The sequence below is a fragment of the Pristiophorus japonicus genome, chromosome 2 (genome assembly GCF_044704955.1).
Source record: "Pristiophorus japonicus isolate sPriJap1 chromosome 2, sPriJap1.hap1, whole genome shotgun sequence".
Classification (NCBI taxonomy): Eukaryota; Metazoa; Chordata; class Chondrichthyes; family Pristiophoridae; genus Pristiophorus; species Pristiophorus japonicus.
In genome coordinates, this window is record NC_091978.1 from 212,588,639 (window position 1) to 212,605,856 (window position 17,218).

Below are 17,218 nucleotides of genomic sequence, written 5' to 3' on the forward strand. Positions count from 1 at the left end.
CTGACATTGGAACGTGTACAGCTGTGAAATCGTAGCTTTTATACCAGTTCTGCAGCTGTCAACTAACCAAAGCAATAGTCACTGAGAACCCAACACACTTACCTGGCATGAAACCTGAGGAACGGCAAACCCGTCAAAGGTTTGGGAAAATTGTGAGTGCCTGCTTTTAAGCCTCTTAACTAGCATTTAAGTACCTTTTAATGATGTTAATTACCTATCCCACCACTTGCTGTCGGGTCTGCTATCCGAACGCACATCTGACATGTGGGAAACTCATACAGAGGCGGGTTCAGAGCGAGATCCCGATCCACTGTCAATCACGGCCATTTTGACAGCGGGCCCATCTCCAAACCCACACTCGCAGGACTGGGAAAATTCCAGCCATGATGTGCAATAGCTTCCATGTTAATAGAAGGATTAATAATTGTAACACTATTACCGCACATGCATTTCATACATGGGCAATTGTTCACCCACTTTATATTATAATTCTTGAATTTCATATTGTCGATTACTACTGACAAATGCCCAACACTGATGAAGTAAACAGATGAAGAATCAGAATTTGAAAAGGCTCCAATCCGGAGGTTGTGAAAAAATGCTGGTGCGCATTTCCACAGATTATGTTCTCCCCTCCCCTCAAATGGTCAATAATAGAACATAAGAATATAAGAATTAGAAACAGGAGTAGGGCATCTAGCCCCTCGAGCCTGCTCCGCCATTCAACAAGCTCATGGCTGATCTGGCCGTGGACTCAGCTCCACTTACCCGCCCGCTCCCCATAACCCTTAATTCCCTTATTGGTTAAAAATCTATCTCTCTGTGATTTGAATACATTCAATGAGCTAGCCTCAACTGCTTCCTTCGGCAGAGAATTCCACAGATTCACAACCCTCTGGGAGAAGAAATTCCTTCTCAACTCAGTTTTAAATTGGCTCCCCCGTATTTTGAGGCTGTGCCCCCTAGTTCTAGTCTCCCTGACCCGTGGAAACAACCTCTCTGCCTCTATCTTGTCTATCCCTTTCATTATTTTAAATGTTTCTATAAGATCACCCCTCATCCTTCTGAACTCCAACGAGTAAAGAACCAGTCTACTCAATCTATCATCATAAGGTAACCCCCTCATCTCCGGAATCAGACTAGTGAATCGTCTCTGTACCCCCTCCAAAGCTAGTATATCCTTCCTTAAGAAAGGTGACCAAAACTGCATGCAGTACTCCAGGTGTGGCCTCACCAATACCGTATACAGTTGCAGCAGGACCTCCCTGTTTTTGTACTCCATCCCTCTCGCAATGAAGGCCAACATTCCATTCGCCTTCCTGATTACCTGCTGCACTTGCAAACTAACTTTTTGGGATTCATGCACAAGGACCCCAGGTCCCTCTGCACTGCAGCATGTTGTAATTTCTCCCCATTCAAATAATATTCCCTTTTACTGTTTTTTTTCCAAGGTGGATGACCTCACATTTTCCGACATTGTATTCCATCTGCCAAACCTTAGCCCATTCGCTTAACCTATCGAAATCTCTTTGCAGCCTCTCTGTGTCCTCTACACAACCCGCTTTCCCACCAATCTTTGTGTCATCTGCAAATTTTGTTACACTACACTCTGTCCCCTCCTCCAGGTCATAGTTGTGGTCCCAGCACCGATCCCTGTGGCACACCACTAACCACCGATTTCCAACCCGAAAAGGACCCATTTATCCCAACTCTCTGCTTTCTGTTAGCTAGCCAATTCTCTATCCATGCTAATACATTTCCTCTGACTCCGCGTACCTTTATCTTCTGCAGTAACCTTTTGTGTGGCACCTTATCGAATGCCTTTTAGAAATCTAAATACACTACATCTATCGGTACACCTCTATCCACCATGCTCGTTATATCCTCAAAGAATTCCAGTAAATTAGTTAAACATGATTTCCCCTTCATGAATCCATGTTGCGTCTGCTTGATTGCACTATTCCTATCTAGATGTCCCGCTATTTCTTCCTTAATGATAGCTTCAAGCATTTTCCCCACTACAGATGTTAAACTAACCGGCCTATAGTTACCTGCCTTTTATCTGCCCTCTTTTTTAAACAGAGACGTTACATTAGCTGCTTTCCAATCCGCTGGTACCTCCCCAGAGTCCAGAGAATTTTGGTAGATTATAACCAATGCATCTGCTATAACTTCTGCCATCTCTTTTAATACCCTAGGATGCATTTCATCAGGACCAGGGAACTTGTCTACCTTGAGTCCCATTAGCCTGTCCAGCACTACCCCCCTAGTGATAGTGATTATCTCAAGGTCCTCCCGTCCCACATTCCCGTGACCAGCAATTTTTGGCATGGTTTTTGTGTCTTCACATGTGAGCTTGGACAGTGAGTGCTGAAAGAATATCCAGTACGGAGAACACCATAGCTGAGCCCGATTCAATTCTCAAGTCCCTGCTCATGTGTATGTTCTGGTGGCGGGGGAGTGGGTGGGTCACTGGATAATAATTGGAAGCGGGAGCACTAGTCAGTTGTAGTGCCCCCCTCTGCCTCTCTAGCTGAGATCAGCTAATGACTTGGGTTAGGAATCAAACTTGGGACTTTTTCTGGTTTGTATGGTTCCGTTCTACACCATGTGATCCGTTTACCAACTGGACCATGTGGTGAATCACAAGGATCGTAACACATGAGCAGGAGCAGACTATCCTTCAACTTGTTCTGCCATTCAATTAGATCATGGCTGATCTGTAACTTAACTCCATCTACCCGCCTTGGTTCCGTAACTCTTAATACCCTTACCCAATAAAAAATGTATCAATCTCAGTTCTGAAATTTTCAATTGTCCGAGCCTCAACAGCTTTTTGATGGATAGAGTTCCACATTTCCACTACACTTTGTGTGAAGAAGTGCTTCCTGACATCACCCCAGAACAGCCTAGCTCTAATTTTAAAATTATGCTCCTTGTTCTGGAGCCCCTCACCAGAGGAAATAGTTTTTCTCCATCTATCCTATTAACTCCTTTATTCATCTAAAAATACCTGTTAGATCACCTCTTAATCCTCTATACTCAAGTTATTTTATAATATAAAATGAGAGCAATCATCATTTTACGAGAAGGTTGGCTAATGTCACTGAAGAATTCATCTCTCTATGGAAACTCTGCAAACATGGTAATGAAGAACAAACAGTCTCTTACCTCAGGAATGGCAGTTCCGATCACCAGCCAAGCTTTCTTCCCCATTGCTAGGAAATAGTTACAGAGCAGAACTGCATGTTCCTCTTCATCACCTGCTAGCAGGTTCAGGAATTGCTGCATTGAATGAAACATAGAAAGGAAAATGCCGATTAAAAAAAAATCTATATAATCACTAAAATAACAAAACGTAATCCCAACCTCAAAGGACGAGACAGCTGCAGTGTTGTGTCAGTAGGTTAAACTTCTTCACCGACACCGCTGATAGCTGGATGGCATCTAAATACAGCATTCAGGTTTTCAAAAAATAAAAACAGGATAATACTTGGGAAAGGCAAAAGTTCAAACAAAAATGTTAAATTGCACACAATAGCCTTTTCAAGGCCAATTACAACTGTAGACACTGAGGTATTATATGTATTCATCATCATCATCATCATCATCATCATAGGCGGTCCCTCGAAGCGAGGATGACTTGCTTCCACCGCAAAAAAGGATGAGTTCACAGGTATTTGTGAAGGACCTAATATTTCAGTTTCTGAACTACATCCTGAAGGGTGGAAGATGCCTGTGCGTGGATTTTTTTTAACGTGGGATGGCCGTTGCACCATGTACACATATTCATGTGCACAATATGAATATTGACAAACACTTGGGAATGGCACACAAAAAGTACCAGAATCGCAAAGTAGTATAGTGTAATATTAAATAAAGTCCACTTGACTAAGGTTGGTACAGTACATCAATGAATATGCATGTCATGCACATAATCACAGGTCTTACCAACATCTGCTCGACGTCTACAGCTGTGTCTGATACTGAAAAGGCCCTTGTGTAGGATTTCACATCTTTCTTTTCGTGAAATTTGTGCACATCAAAGTGAGGGAGTTTGGTGCTGAGGAATGAAATGTTTCCTTTTGTGGCACCCAGTGTCAGAATCAAGTACTCCCAGGTCAGGTAAAATACAGGTAGATGCGGACGAATGCTCCCCCTTCTCTGTTTCAATGATTGGCCTCAGCCTCAAAAGAACACCCTCAACCACACAAGTGTGACATTTTTCTAATTCTCACATCAGTCATCTGTTCTACCTTTCAATCAGATTTCTGTTTAGTGCTGAATTAAGTTGCAGTATTGCACTGCTGTGTTGCAGTCCATGATGTACAATTTAACTTTACATTGCAAGAAACTTGTAAGTAAGTTTCAGCCTCACAGTGAACACGCAGGTGCAATTATAATGTCACTTTTACATTCATGCAAAGCAGTTTTGGATGTACATCAATCTAAATGTACCAGTATAATTTAGTAAACCACTGAATGGGCTAACTAGTGAGGTGTGAAACGAGATTGTCTGACACCAGTTGGAGTTCTCTCCAAGATCACTATAACTCCAGCCTTAAACCCCGGGTAGTCCATCGGTTTAATTTCCCCAAAAATGTGATGCAATTGCTCAAAATAATCAAAAAAGATAAAGCCAAGAACACAAAAATTCAGAGTAGGGCAACAATTACAATTACAAAAGATATACAATTACTTACATCTGAAGTGCACCATAAATCACAGATTCCAGCAAAAGAAACATTGTCTGGAAGGAAGGGCATCAGAGAAACGTAACGAGCCACCAGCTCCTAAAACACGCACACAGATAAAGTCAAGGAATGTTAATTTCTTAACAAGCATCAATCTAACAGTCACCTGTGTTATGAAATGAGAGTTTAAAAAGAGCGGGAGCTGGAGAGCAAGAGCGAGAGCGAGAGCGTATTACAGTTTTTATTTGCTTTCTAAGTTAGGAAAGGGGTTTAAATTAAAATCTGAGAAACTGTAACTTGCTAGTACTTATTAAATTAATAACTTAGAACAGATAAAACAATAAATAAATCAAGGTTAGAGATGGCAGAGCAGGCGGTGTGTCATAACTGCAGCATGTGGGAGTTGGCGGAGAGCATCGCGATCCCGAGCAACCACATCTGCAGCAAATATCTTCAACTCGAGGGACTTCAGCTCAGAGTTGCTGAGCTGGAGTACGAGCTGCAGACATTGTGATGCATCAGGGAGGGGAAGAGTTAACTGGACACTTTCATCCAGGAGGCAGTCACACCCCTTAGGTTAGGTAGTGGTACAGGTTTGGTTAGTGGTCAGGGACAGGGAGGGTGTGACTGCAACTCAGGCAGGTAAGGGGATCCCAGATGGAGTATTGGAGGAGCCTCGGTCTTTGCCCTTATCTATCAGGTATGAGGTTTTTGCTGCCTGTGTGGATGAGGGAAAAGCCTGCAGAATGGATGAGCAGGCTGACCATGGTGCAGGAGGCCATTCAAGTGGGCAGGAGTGAAAGAGAATATAGTTGTGGTAGGGGGCAGTATAGTCAGAGGGATAGATACAGTTCTCTCTAGCCGAAGGTTGTGTTGCCTGCTTGGTGCCAGGGTTAAAGACATCTCCTCATGACTGGAGAACAACTTGGAGTAGGAAGGGAAGGATCCAGTTGTCGTGGTCTATGTAGGAATCATCGGCATAGGTAGAACTAGAAATGAAGTTCTGCTGAGGAGTTGGGGTTCAAATTAAAAAGCAGAACCTCAAAGGTAATAATCTCTGGATTGTTACATAGAAACATAGAAAATAGGTACAGGAGTAGGCCATTCGAGCCTGCACCACCATTCAATATGATCATGGCTGATCTTGCACTTCAGTACCCCATTCCTGCTTTCTCTCCATACCCTTTGATACCTTTAGCCGTCAGGGCCACATCTAACTCCCTTTTGAATATATCTAACGAACTGGCCTCAACAACTTTCTGTTGTAGAGAATTCCACAGGTTCGCAATTCTCTGAGTGAAGAAGTTTCTCCTCATCTCAGTCCTAAATGGCTTACCCCTTATCCTTAGACTGTGACCCTTGGTTCTGGACTTCCCCAACATCGGGAACACTCTTCCTGCATCTAACCTGTCCAATCCCATCAGAATTTTATATATTTCTCTGAGATCCCCTCTCATTCATCTAAATTCCAGTGAATATAAGCCTAGTTGATCCAGTCTTTCTTCATATGTCAGTCCTGCCATCCCGTGCCTCACCAAAGCCCTGTACAACTGCAGTAAGACCTCCCTGCTCCTATACTCAAATCCTCTCGCTATGAAGGACAACATGCCATTCGTCTTCTTCACTGCCTGCTGTACCTGCATGCCAACTTTCAATGACTGATGTACCATGACACCCAGGTCTCGTTGCACCTCCCCTTTTCCTAATCTGTCACCATTCAGATAATAATCTGCCTTCCTGTTTTTGCCATCAAAGTGGAAAACCTCACATTTATCTACATTATACTGCATCTGCCATGCATTTGCCCACTCACCTAACCTGTCCAAATTACCCTGCAGCCTCTTAGCATCCTCCTCACAGCTCACACCGCCACCCAACTTAGTGTCATCTGTAAACTTGGAGATATTACATTCAATTCCTTTGTCTAAATCATTAATGTATATTGTAAATAGTTGGGGTCCCAGCATTGAACCCTGCGGTACCCCACTAGTCACTGCCTGCCATTCTGAAAAGGACCCATTTATTCCTACTCTTTGCTTCCTGTCTGCCAACCAGTTCTCTATCCACGTCAGTATATTACCCCCAATACCATGTGCTTTAATTTTGCACACTAATCTCGTGTGGGACCTTGTCAAAAGCCTTTTGAAAGTCCAAATACACCACATCCACTGATTCTCCCTTGTCCACTCTACTAGTTACATCCTCAAAAAATTCTAGAAGATGTGACAAGCATGATTTCCCTTTCATAAATCCATGCTGACTTGGACCGATCCTGTCACTGCTTTCTAAATGCGCTGCTATTACATCTTTAATAACTGATTCCAAAATTTTCCCGACTACCGATGTCAGGCTAACTCATCTAATTCCCTGTTTTCTCTCTCCCTCCTTTTTTTAAAAAGTGGGGTTACATTAGCTACCCTCCAATCCATAGGAACTGATCCAGAGTCGATAGACTGTTGGAAAATAACCACCAATGCATCCACTATTTCTAGGGCCACTTCCTTAAGTACTATCAGGCCCCGGGGATTTATTGGCCTTCAATTCCATCAATTTCTGTAATAATTTCCTGACTAATAAATATTTCCTTCAGTTCCTCCTTCTCGCTAGATCCTCGGTCCCTTAGCATTTCCGGAAGGTTATTTGTGTCTTCCTTAGTGAAGACAGAACCAAAGTATTTGTTCAATTGGTCTGCCATTTCTTTGTTCCTCATTATAAATTCACCTGATTCTGACTGCAAGGGACCTACATTTGTCTTCACTAATCTTTTTCTCTTCACATATCTATAGAAGCTTTTGCAGTCAAGCGCCAATTGGTATTGGGATAATCAGATTAGAAAGTTAAATTTGTGGCTGATTGGTGTGGGAGGCAGGGGTTTTGTTTCATGGGGCAATGGCACCAGTATTGGAGAAAGAGGGAGCTGTTCTGTTGGGACGGGCTCCACTTGAACCGGGCTGGAACCAATTGTCCTGGCAAATTGACTAACTAGGGCAGTAGACAGGGCTTTAAACTAATGAAGGGAGGATGGCGGGGAGGGTTCAGGAAAGAGTACATTTAAAAGCAGCAAGAGAAATGTCAAGGCTCCAGAGCAGAGCAAAGTTTGGGGTAAAAATAACCAGAGTGGGTCAGGAAGGGACAGATAGAGTAACAAAGGTAATAGGGCATCACTGACTAAGGTGACATCAGGGGAAAAATAGAAAAAAGTCAAAGCTAAAGGCACTATATCTGAATGCATGAAGCATCACAACAAAATAGAGGAATTCATAGTGTAGATAGAAATTAACAGGATTTGATCTAATGGCCATTAAGGAGACGTGGTTGCAAAGTGACCCACTGTTGGGAACTAAATATTCCAGAATACTTAACTGAAGAGATAGTCAAAATAGAAAAGGAGGAGGGGTAGCTCTGGAAATAAAGGATGGGATAGAGACAATAGAGAGAAAGGATCTTAACTTGGAAAATCAAGAAGTAGAATCAGTTTGGGTGGAGCTAAGAAATAGCAAGGGGCAGAAAACATTGGTGGGAGTTGTTTATAAGATCCTAAACAGTAGTGGTAATGTAGGGCACAGTATAAAGCAGGAAATTAGAGGTTCATGTAACAAGGGTAATACATTAATCATGGGGGACTTTAATCTACATATAGAGTGGGGAAACTAAATATGTAGTAATAATGTGGAGGCGAATTCATGGAATGTATACAAGATGGTTTTCGAGAACAGTATGTTGAGGAACCAACTAGGGAACAGGCTATTTTAGATCTAGCACTGTGCAGTGAGAAAGGGTTAATTAATAATCTTGTAGTAAAGGGGCCTTTAGGAAAGAGTGACCATAATATGATAGAATGTTATATTAAGTTTGAAAGTGACATAGTTAAATCTGAAATGAGGGTCTTGCATCTAAAAAAGGAAACTACGTACGTATGAGGGACGAGTTGGCCAAGGTAGATTGGGAAACTACATTAAAAGGGTTGATGGTAGACAAGCCATGGCTAGCATTTAAAGAATTAATACATAATTTACAACAAACATACATTTTTTTAAGGCACAAAAACCCCACAGGAAAATTAGTCCAATCTGGCTAACAAGGGAAGTTAAAGATAGTATTAGATCAAAGGAAGAGGTTTATAATGTTGCCAAAAGAGCAGTAAGCCTGAGGATTGGGAGGATTTTAGAATTCAGCAAAGGAGCCCAAGATAGTGATAAAGAAAATAAAAATAGAATATGAGAATAAACTAGTGAGAAACATAAAAACAAATGGTAAAAGCTTCTATAGGTATGTAAAAAGGAAAAGATTAGTGAAAGTATATGTGGGTCCCTTACAGGCTGAGACAGGAGAAATTATAATGGGGAATAAGGAAACAGCAGAGAAATTAAACAAATACTTTGTGTCTTTCTTCACGGAAGAAGACACAATAAACCTCCTGGAAATAGTGGAGAACCAAGGGTCCAGCGAGAATGAGGTACTGAAAGAAATTAGTATCAGTAAAAAAAATAGTACTGGAGAAATTAATGGGACTGAAAGGTGATAAATCTCCTGGATCTGATGGCATACATCCTAGGGTTTTGACAGAGATGGCTATAAAGATAGTGGATGCATTGATTGTCATCTTCCAAAATTCCATAGATTCTAGAAAGATTCCTGCAGAATGGAAGGTAATGTAATAAGAAAGGAGCGAGAAAGAAAATGGGGAAACGACAGACCAGTTAGCCTGACATCAGTCGTAGGGAAAATGCTAGAATCTATTATTAAGGATGTGGTAACAGGGCACTTAGAAAATAATAATAGGATTGGGCAGAGTCAATGTGGATTTATGAACGGGAAATCATATTTTACAAATCTAAGAGTTTTTTGTGATTGTAACTAGCAGAATAGATATGGGGGGAACCAGTGGATGTGATGTATTTGGATTTTCAGAAGGCATTCGATAAGGTGCCACACGAGGTTATTAAACAAAATTAGGGCTCATGGGATTGGGGGTAATATATTAGAATGGATTAAGGATTGGTTAATGGACAGAAAACAGAGTGGGAATAAACGAGTCATTTTTGGGTTGGCAGTCTGTAACTAGTAGGATGCCGCAAGGATCGGTGCTTGGGCCCCAGCTATTCACAATCTATCAATGATTTGGATGAGGGGACCAAATGTAATGCAGGTACAAAATCCCAAATCTGGAATTCTAAAAACCAGAAATGTCTGAAAACTGGACATTTTGCAGATCACAGAAGGAGTCGTCTGGAATCCGGAAATATGTTCCGAAACTCGGACATTTTTTTTTAAACGGCGCATTACAGACCTGTGATCGGTCCGAGCCTTTCGGAATGCCCCCCGAGCCGACCCGACCTAATCCACGTACTCCACTCGATCAGGCCCCACCCAACGTGACTCAAGCACTGTTTTTTTTCCCGATTTAAAGGTATTGTGAATTTGTGTTGTTTGCCATTGCAACATGTCAAAAAGACCAACAGATACCCCAATGGATAATACAGGTAGTGCAAAGAGGAAGCATAATTCATTGTCAATTGCAAGAAAGTGGAATTACTCCAGAGATTAGATAGAGGTGCTTCAGTGAGAATACTGAGTGAGGAGTATGGTGTTGGAATCTCCACCATTTACGATTTAAAAAAAAAACAAAGAATAGATCATGAAGTTTTATGCAGAAAATGACGTTCATTAAGAAATGAGTAAGAGAAAAACTATGCATAAGCCTAAAAGTGATGAGCTGGATCGAGTAATGATGGAGTGTGGGCGACAGAGAAGTGAAAAGGTTCCTTTGTCTGGCTCAATGGTGATGCAACAAGCCAAGATATTCCGTGCAGAACTGAAGATTGAAACTCCATGCGAGTACTCTTCAGGTTGGCTAACCAAATTTAAAAGATGTCATGGCATCAGGCAATTGAAAGTGTGTGGTGAAAAAGGCTCAGCAGATCATGAGGCAGCTGAAGGTGATATAGATGAGTTTGTTAAACTAATTGCTGATGAAAACCTTTCGGTTGATCAAATCTATAATACCGACAAGACAGCACTGTTTTGGCGCTATATACCGAGAAAGACATTAGCAACAGCAGAAGAATCGCAGTGAGGAGGTGTAAAAGATGTCAAAGTTAGACTGGCTGTGCTTCTTGTGCAAATGCGGCTGGGACACAAGTGTAAGCTGATGGTCATTGGGAAAAGCCAGCATCCAAGATGTTTCAAGGGGGCGAGAGTATTCCAAGTGCATTATTGTGCTAATAAGAGAGCATGGGTAACCAGGGTAATTTTTCTGAACTGGTTTGAGAAGCATTTTATTCCCCAGGGCCCATGCTCATTGCACGGCAGCCGGCCTTGAAGAAAACTGCAAAATATTTTTGCTGGTAGACAATTGCTCAGCACATCCTGATGCTGAGCTTCTAGTAAAGGATAATGTCCATGGAATCTAGTTACTTCCCAACGTAACATCACTGGTACAGCCAATGGACCAAGGAATTTTGAGGTCGATGAAGTGTCTACAAAAACGAATTCATGAGGTGTTTGCTTAGTGCTGTGATCAGAGGCATGGGGATAACTGTTCTCAAAAGGTTCCTTCTCTGTGAAGGATGCCATATGGGCAGCTGGAGATGTGTGGAATGAGGTAACTAGAGACACCTTGGCCAATGCTTAGCATAACCTCTGGCCAGCAACTATGTTTAGTGAAGATGACGACGATGCTACGGATGTCTTTGAAAGTTTTCATGTGTCCAGGGAGAAGAAATGATCGCTGAAATTTTAGAATATGCAAAAGGGCTGACTCGTGAAGCTGCGCGAGAATTGAGTGAAGACGATATCGCAGAAGTCATGAACATAGACAATGATGTTCCTGTTGTGCATGTAGTGACAGAAGAAATTGTAGGCATGGTTTTGCGTCCAGAGGAAAAGGATGACAAAAGTAAGGGTGACGATACTGATGTTGATGATCAAGTGGAAAAAGTGTCCATTGACAAAGCTATCAATTTTTGTCAACGAAACATAGAAACATAGAAAATAGGTGCAGGAGTAGGCCATTTGGCCTATCGAGCCTGCACCACCATTCAATAAGATCATGGCTGATCATTCACCTCAATACCCCTTTCCTGCTTCCTGTCCATACCCCTTGATCCCTTTAGCCGTAAGGGCTGTATCTAACTCCCTCTTGAATATATCCAATGAACTGGCATCAACAACTCTCTGCGGTAGAGAATTCCACGGGTTCACAACTGAGTGAAGAAGCTTCTCCTCATCTCGGTCCTAAATGGCTTACCCCTTATCCTTAGACTGTGACTCCTGGTTCTGGACTTCTCCAGTATTGGGAACATTCTTCCTGCCTCTAACCTTTCCAATCCTGTCAGAATTTTATATGTTTCCAAGAGATTCCCTCTCATTCATCTAAACTCCAGTGAATACAGGCCCAGTTGATCCAGTCTCCTCATGTCAGTCCTGCCCAGGAATCAGTCTGGTGAACCTTCGCTGCACTCCCTCAATTGCAAGAACGTCCTTCCTCAGATTAGGAGACCAAAACTGAACACAATATTCCAGGTGAGGCCTCACCAAGGCCCTGTACAACTGCAGTAACACCTCCCTGCTCCTATACTCAAATCCTCTAGCTATGAAGGCCAACATGCCATTTGCCTTCTTCACCGCCTGCTGTACCTGCATGCCAACTTTCAATGACTGATGTACCATGACACCCAGGTCTCATTGCACCTCCCCTTTTCCTATTGTGCCTTCGTGTTTTTGCCACCAAAGTGGATAACCTCACATTTATCCACATTATACTGCATTTGCCCACTCACCTAACCTGTCCAAGTCACCCTGCAGCCTCTTAGCGTCCTCCACACAGCTCACACCACCACCCAGCTTAGTGTCATCTGCAAACTTGGAGATATTACACTCAATTCCTTCATCTAAATCATTGATGTATATTGTAAATAGCTGGGGTCCCAGCACTGAGCCCTGCGGCACCCCACTAGTCACTGCCTGCCATTCTGAAAAGGACCCGTTTATCCCGACTCTCTGCTTCCTGTCTGCCAACCAGTTCTCTATCCACATCAGTACATTACTCCCAATACCATATGCTTTAATTTTGCACACTAATCTCTTGTGTGGGACCTTGTCAAAAGCCTTTTGAAAGCCCAAATACACCACATCCACTGATTCTCCCTTGTCCACTCTACTAGTTACATCCTCAAAAAATTCCAGAAGATTTGTCAAGCATGATTTCCCTTTCATAAATCCATGCTGACTTGGACCGATACTGTCACTGCTTTCCAAATGCGCTGCTATTGCATCTCTAATAATTGATTCCAACATTTACTCCACTACTGATGTCAGACTAACGGGTCTAAAATTCCCCATTTTCTCGCTCCCTCCTTTTTAAAAAAGTGGTGTTACATTAGCTACCCTCCAGTCCATAGGAATTGATCCAGAGTCGATAGACTGTTGGAAAATGATCACCAATGCATCCACTATTTCTAGGGCCACTTCCTTAAATACTCTGGGATGCAGACTATCAGGCCCCGGGGATTTATCGGCCTTCAATCCCAACAATTTCCCCAACACAATTTCCCGTCTAATAAGGATTTCCTTCAGTTCCTCCTTCTCACTAGACTCTCGGTCCCCTAGTACTTCCGGAAGGTTATTTGTGTCTTCCTTTGTGAAGACCGAACCAAAGTATTTGTTCAACTGGTCTGCCATTTCTTTGTTCCCCATTATAAATTCACCTGAATTTGATTGCAAGGGACCTATGTTTGTCTTCACTAATCTTTTTCTATTCACATATCTATAGAAGCTTTTGCAGTCAGTTTTTATGTTCCCAGCAAGCTTCCTCTCATACTCTATATTCCCCCTCCTAATTAAACCCTTTTATCCTCCTCTGCTGAATTCTAAATTTCTCCCAGTCCTCAGATTTGTTGCTTTTTCTGGCCAATTTATATGCCTCTTCCTTGGATTTAACACTATCCTTAATTTCACGATTGAGCCACCTTCCCCGTTTTATTTTTACTCCAGACAGGGATGTACAATTGTTGAGGTTCATCCATGTGATCTTTAAATGTTTGCCATTGCCTATCCACCGTCAACCCTTTAAGTATCATTTGCCAGTCTATTCTAGCCAATTCACGTCTCATACTATCGAAGTTACCTTTCCTTAAGTTCAGGACCCTAATCTCTGAATTAACTGTCACTCGCTATCTTAATAAAGAATTCTACCATATTATGGTCACACTTCCCCAAGGGGCCTCGCACAACAAGATTGCTAATTAGTCCTTTCCCATTACACATCACCTAGTCTAGGATGGCCAGCCCTCTAGTTGGTTCCTCAACATATTGGTCTCGAAAACCATCCCTAATACACTCCAGGAAATCTTCCTCCACCACATTGCTATCAGTTTGGTTAGCCCAATCTATATGTAGATTAAAGTCACCCATGATAACTGCTGTACCTTTATTGCACGCATCCATAATTTCTTGTTTGATGCTGTCCCCAACCTCACTACTACTATTTGGTGGTCTGTACACAACTCCCACTAGCGTTTTCTGCCCTATGGTATTCCGCAGCTCCACCCATACCGATTCCACATCATCCAAGCTAATGTCCTTCCTTACTATTGCGTTAATTTCCTCTTTAACCAGCAACTCTACCCCACCTCCTTTTCCTTTCTGTCTATCCTTCCTGAATGTTGAATACCCCTGGATGTTGAGTTCCCAGCCTTGGTCACCCTGGAGCCATGTCTCCGTGATGCCAATTATGTCATTTAATGAAACTTCATAAGTGAAGTCAAAATAATGCAGGTGTATAAAATTTCAGAAAAAATAATGAAACAAAAGCCCAAATTACTTAAACAATTAAAATGAGTTGATCTGTTTCAAAAGGTATCTCAGCAGAGTGCCCAAGACCTACAGCCTACAACTACACCAGTAATTTCCAGATTTGAAAGTCCTATTGCTGGCCCATCTTCAGCCCCAGACATTATAACTGAGCCCTCTACCTCAAACACAACCTCCAGCTAATTGTAACCTGTACCTATTTCTGTTCCGCTTACTTCGAAAGTGGATCACAGGAGGAATATTATTCTTTATACATTACAGGGACCCTGCATTCTGTTTCATACTTGTACTCTGTTTACCAAATAAAAACCTTTATTTACTATACAGGTTGAACCTCCCTTATCTGGCACCCTCGTGACTTGGCCTATGCCGAATAAGAGATTTTGCCGGATGAGGGGAGGTCAGCGGCCCGAGGAGGGGGGCGGGGCGGAGGAGGTCGGCAACCCGGGCGGGCCCTCAAGTGGATATGGAATCTTCTGCAACCTCCAAGCAGCAGTCTCTTACTCCTTTCCAGGTAAATGCTCAGCTAAATTAGATGCTACATTCTAAACTTCACATCAAATGCTTTTATGCAAGTCCAAAGTAAGTAAAGTTGGTGCACAATGTGTACCAATCTTTTGGACAATTGTATGGTATGTAGACTAAGGAAATATGCTATTTCTTTCACCTGTGTTGTGTCAGCGCGGCCCCAAAGTCGGGGTGGACGTCGGCCGTGTTGTGCGCATGCGCCCCCAGGAATCATGCCAGACGAGGAATGGTGCCGGATAAGGGATCCCGGATAAGGGAGGACCAACCTGTATTATATTTCATACCTGTACTGTTTACCAAATAAAAATCTTTATATTTCATGCTTTCAGTATATTCCTTTTCATATTTTAAGTATATTTTAAGCTGTACATACCTTTTCAAAGATAAATCCAGAAAAATATGCAAACCAGCCCGGCCTCAAGTTTACCGGATTCGGGACGTCGGATTGTCTCAGAAATCCGGAAATACCTGAAAATCGGCACTGCCTCGGTCCCGAGGTTTCCAGATTAGGGACGTTGTACCTCTATATCAAAGTTTGCTGATGATACAAAGCTAGGTGGGAATGTAAAGAGGCTTCAAGGGGATATAGACAGGCTAAGTGGATGGACAAGAACATGGAAAATGGAATGAAATGAGAAATTATCCACTTTGGTATGAAAAATAGAGAAGCAGGGTATTTTTTAAATGGTGAGAGATTGGGAAATGTTGGTGTTCAGAGGGACCCGGGTGTCCTTTTGCACGAATTACTGAAAGTTGACATGCAGGTACAGCAAGCAATTAAGAAAGCAAATTGGTCTTTATTACAAGGGGATTTTAGAATAAGAGTAAAGACATCTTATTGCAATTATATAGGGGCCTGGTGAGACCTCACCTGGGGTATTGTGTACAGTTTTGGTCTCCTTAACCAAGAACAAAGGTTCACCAGACTAATTCCTGTGGTGGGGGGATTGTCCTCTGAGGAGAGATTGAGTAGACTAGGCCTATATTCTCTAGAGTTTAGAAGAATGAGAAATGAGCTCAGAATAAGGGGTCGGCCATTTAGGACTGAGGTGAGGAACAACTTATTTACTCAGCGGGTGGTGAATCTTTGTAATTCTCTACCCCAGAGGGATGTAGAGGCTCAGTCTTTGAGTATATTCAAGACAGAGATCGATAGATTTTTGAATACAGGTGCAGCGTCGAGAATCCGGAGTTCCGGAATCCAGACCTGCCGACCCCATCTCGCCGCCGCTGCCCTTACCTCAGGGCCTCCTCGCCGGCCCGCCCGCTGACCTACTCGGTAGAGCCCTGTCCGACGTGAACAGCTCCTAGTGGGGCCCCGGCTGACAACCTCCTCAACGCGACCCCGCCTGACGCGAACAGCTCCTCCTCGGCGGGGCCGGATGGCCCCACCTGCTCCTCAGCAGCGACACCGCCGCCCCTTTCTGACATTCCAAAATCCAGAAATACCCGAACCTGGGCTTGGGTGTTTTTGGATTCGTGACGTCAGAAAGCAAATTGGAAGTCCGGAAAAGCCCGTAATCCAGAACGACCTCAGTCCTGAGAGTTCCGGATTTTAGGCGCTGCATGTGTTTTAAGGGAATCAAGAGATTTGGGAACAGTGTAGGAAAGTGGAGTTGGGGTAGAAGATCAGCCATGATCTTATTGAAAGACTCGAGGGGCCGAATGGCCTACTCCTGCTCCTAATTGTTACGTTCTAAAATAATCTAAATATGTTTACATGGACACAAATGTTTCAATTAGAATAAATTAATCTGTTTGCACTAGACATAACATTTTCAGGCATAGTTGGTGGGCAATTAGCCCAACTCTGTGCCAGCAATTAAAAGTTCCATGTCGTTGCGGATCATCTGTCAAGTTGGAACTTGACCGATCGCAAGTTTGGGATTTAGTGCATGCACTTTATCCCAAAATTGCTGTCATAAGAACATAAAATTAGGAGCAGGAGCAGGCCATATGGCTCTTCAAGCCTGCTCTGCCATTTAACGGCTGATCTTTGACCTCAGTTCCACTTTCCGGCCTGATCACCATATCCCTCGAGTCCAAAAATCTATATCTCAGCTTTGAATATACTGAATGACTCAGCATCCACAACCCTTTTGGGTAGAGAATTCCAAAGATTTACAACCCTCTGTCCATTTGAAAGGTGGTATGACACCATACTCAGAGTACACCATTATATC

The 17,218-nt window shown here is 42.8% G+C and overlaps 1 protein-coding gene across 1 annotated transcript in view; it reads right to left on the reverse strand.

The window, feature by feature from the left end:
* cc2d2a (coiled-coil and C2 domain containing 2A) overlaps positions 1–17,218 on the reverse strand; it is a 221,278-nt gene that overhangs the window by 12,363 nt on the left and 191,697 nt on the right. Inside the window, exons 28-29 of the mRNA XM_070861305.1 lie at positions 4,704–4,793; positions 3,172–3,285 (exon numbers count right to left, since the gene is read on the reverse strand). Of these exons, the coding sequence (XP_070717406.1) occupies positions 3,172–3,285; positions 4,704–4,793 (204 nt within the window). The remainder of the gene's footprint in view (positions 1–3,171; positions 3,286–4,703; positions 4,794–17,218) is intronic.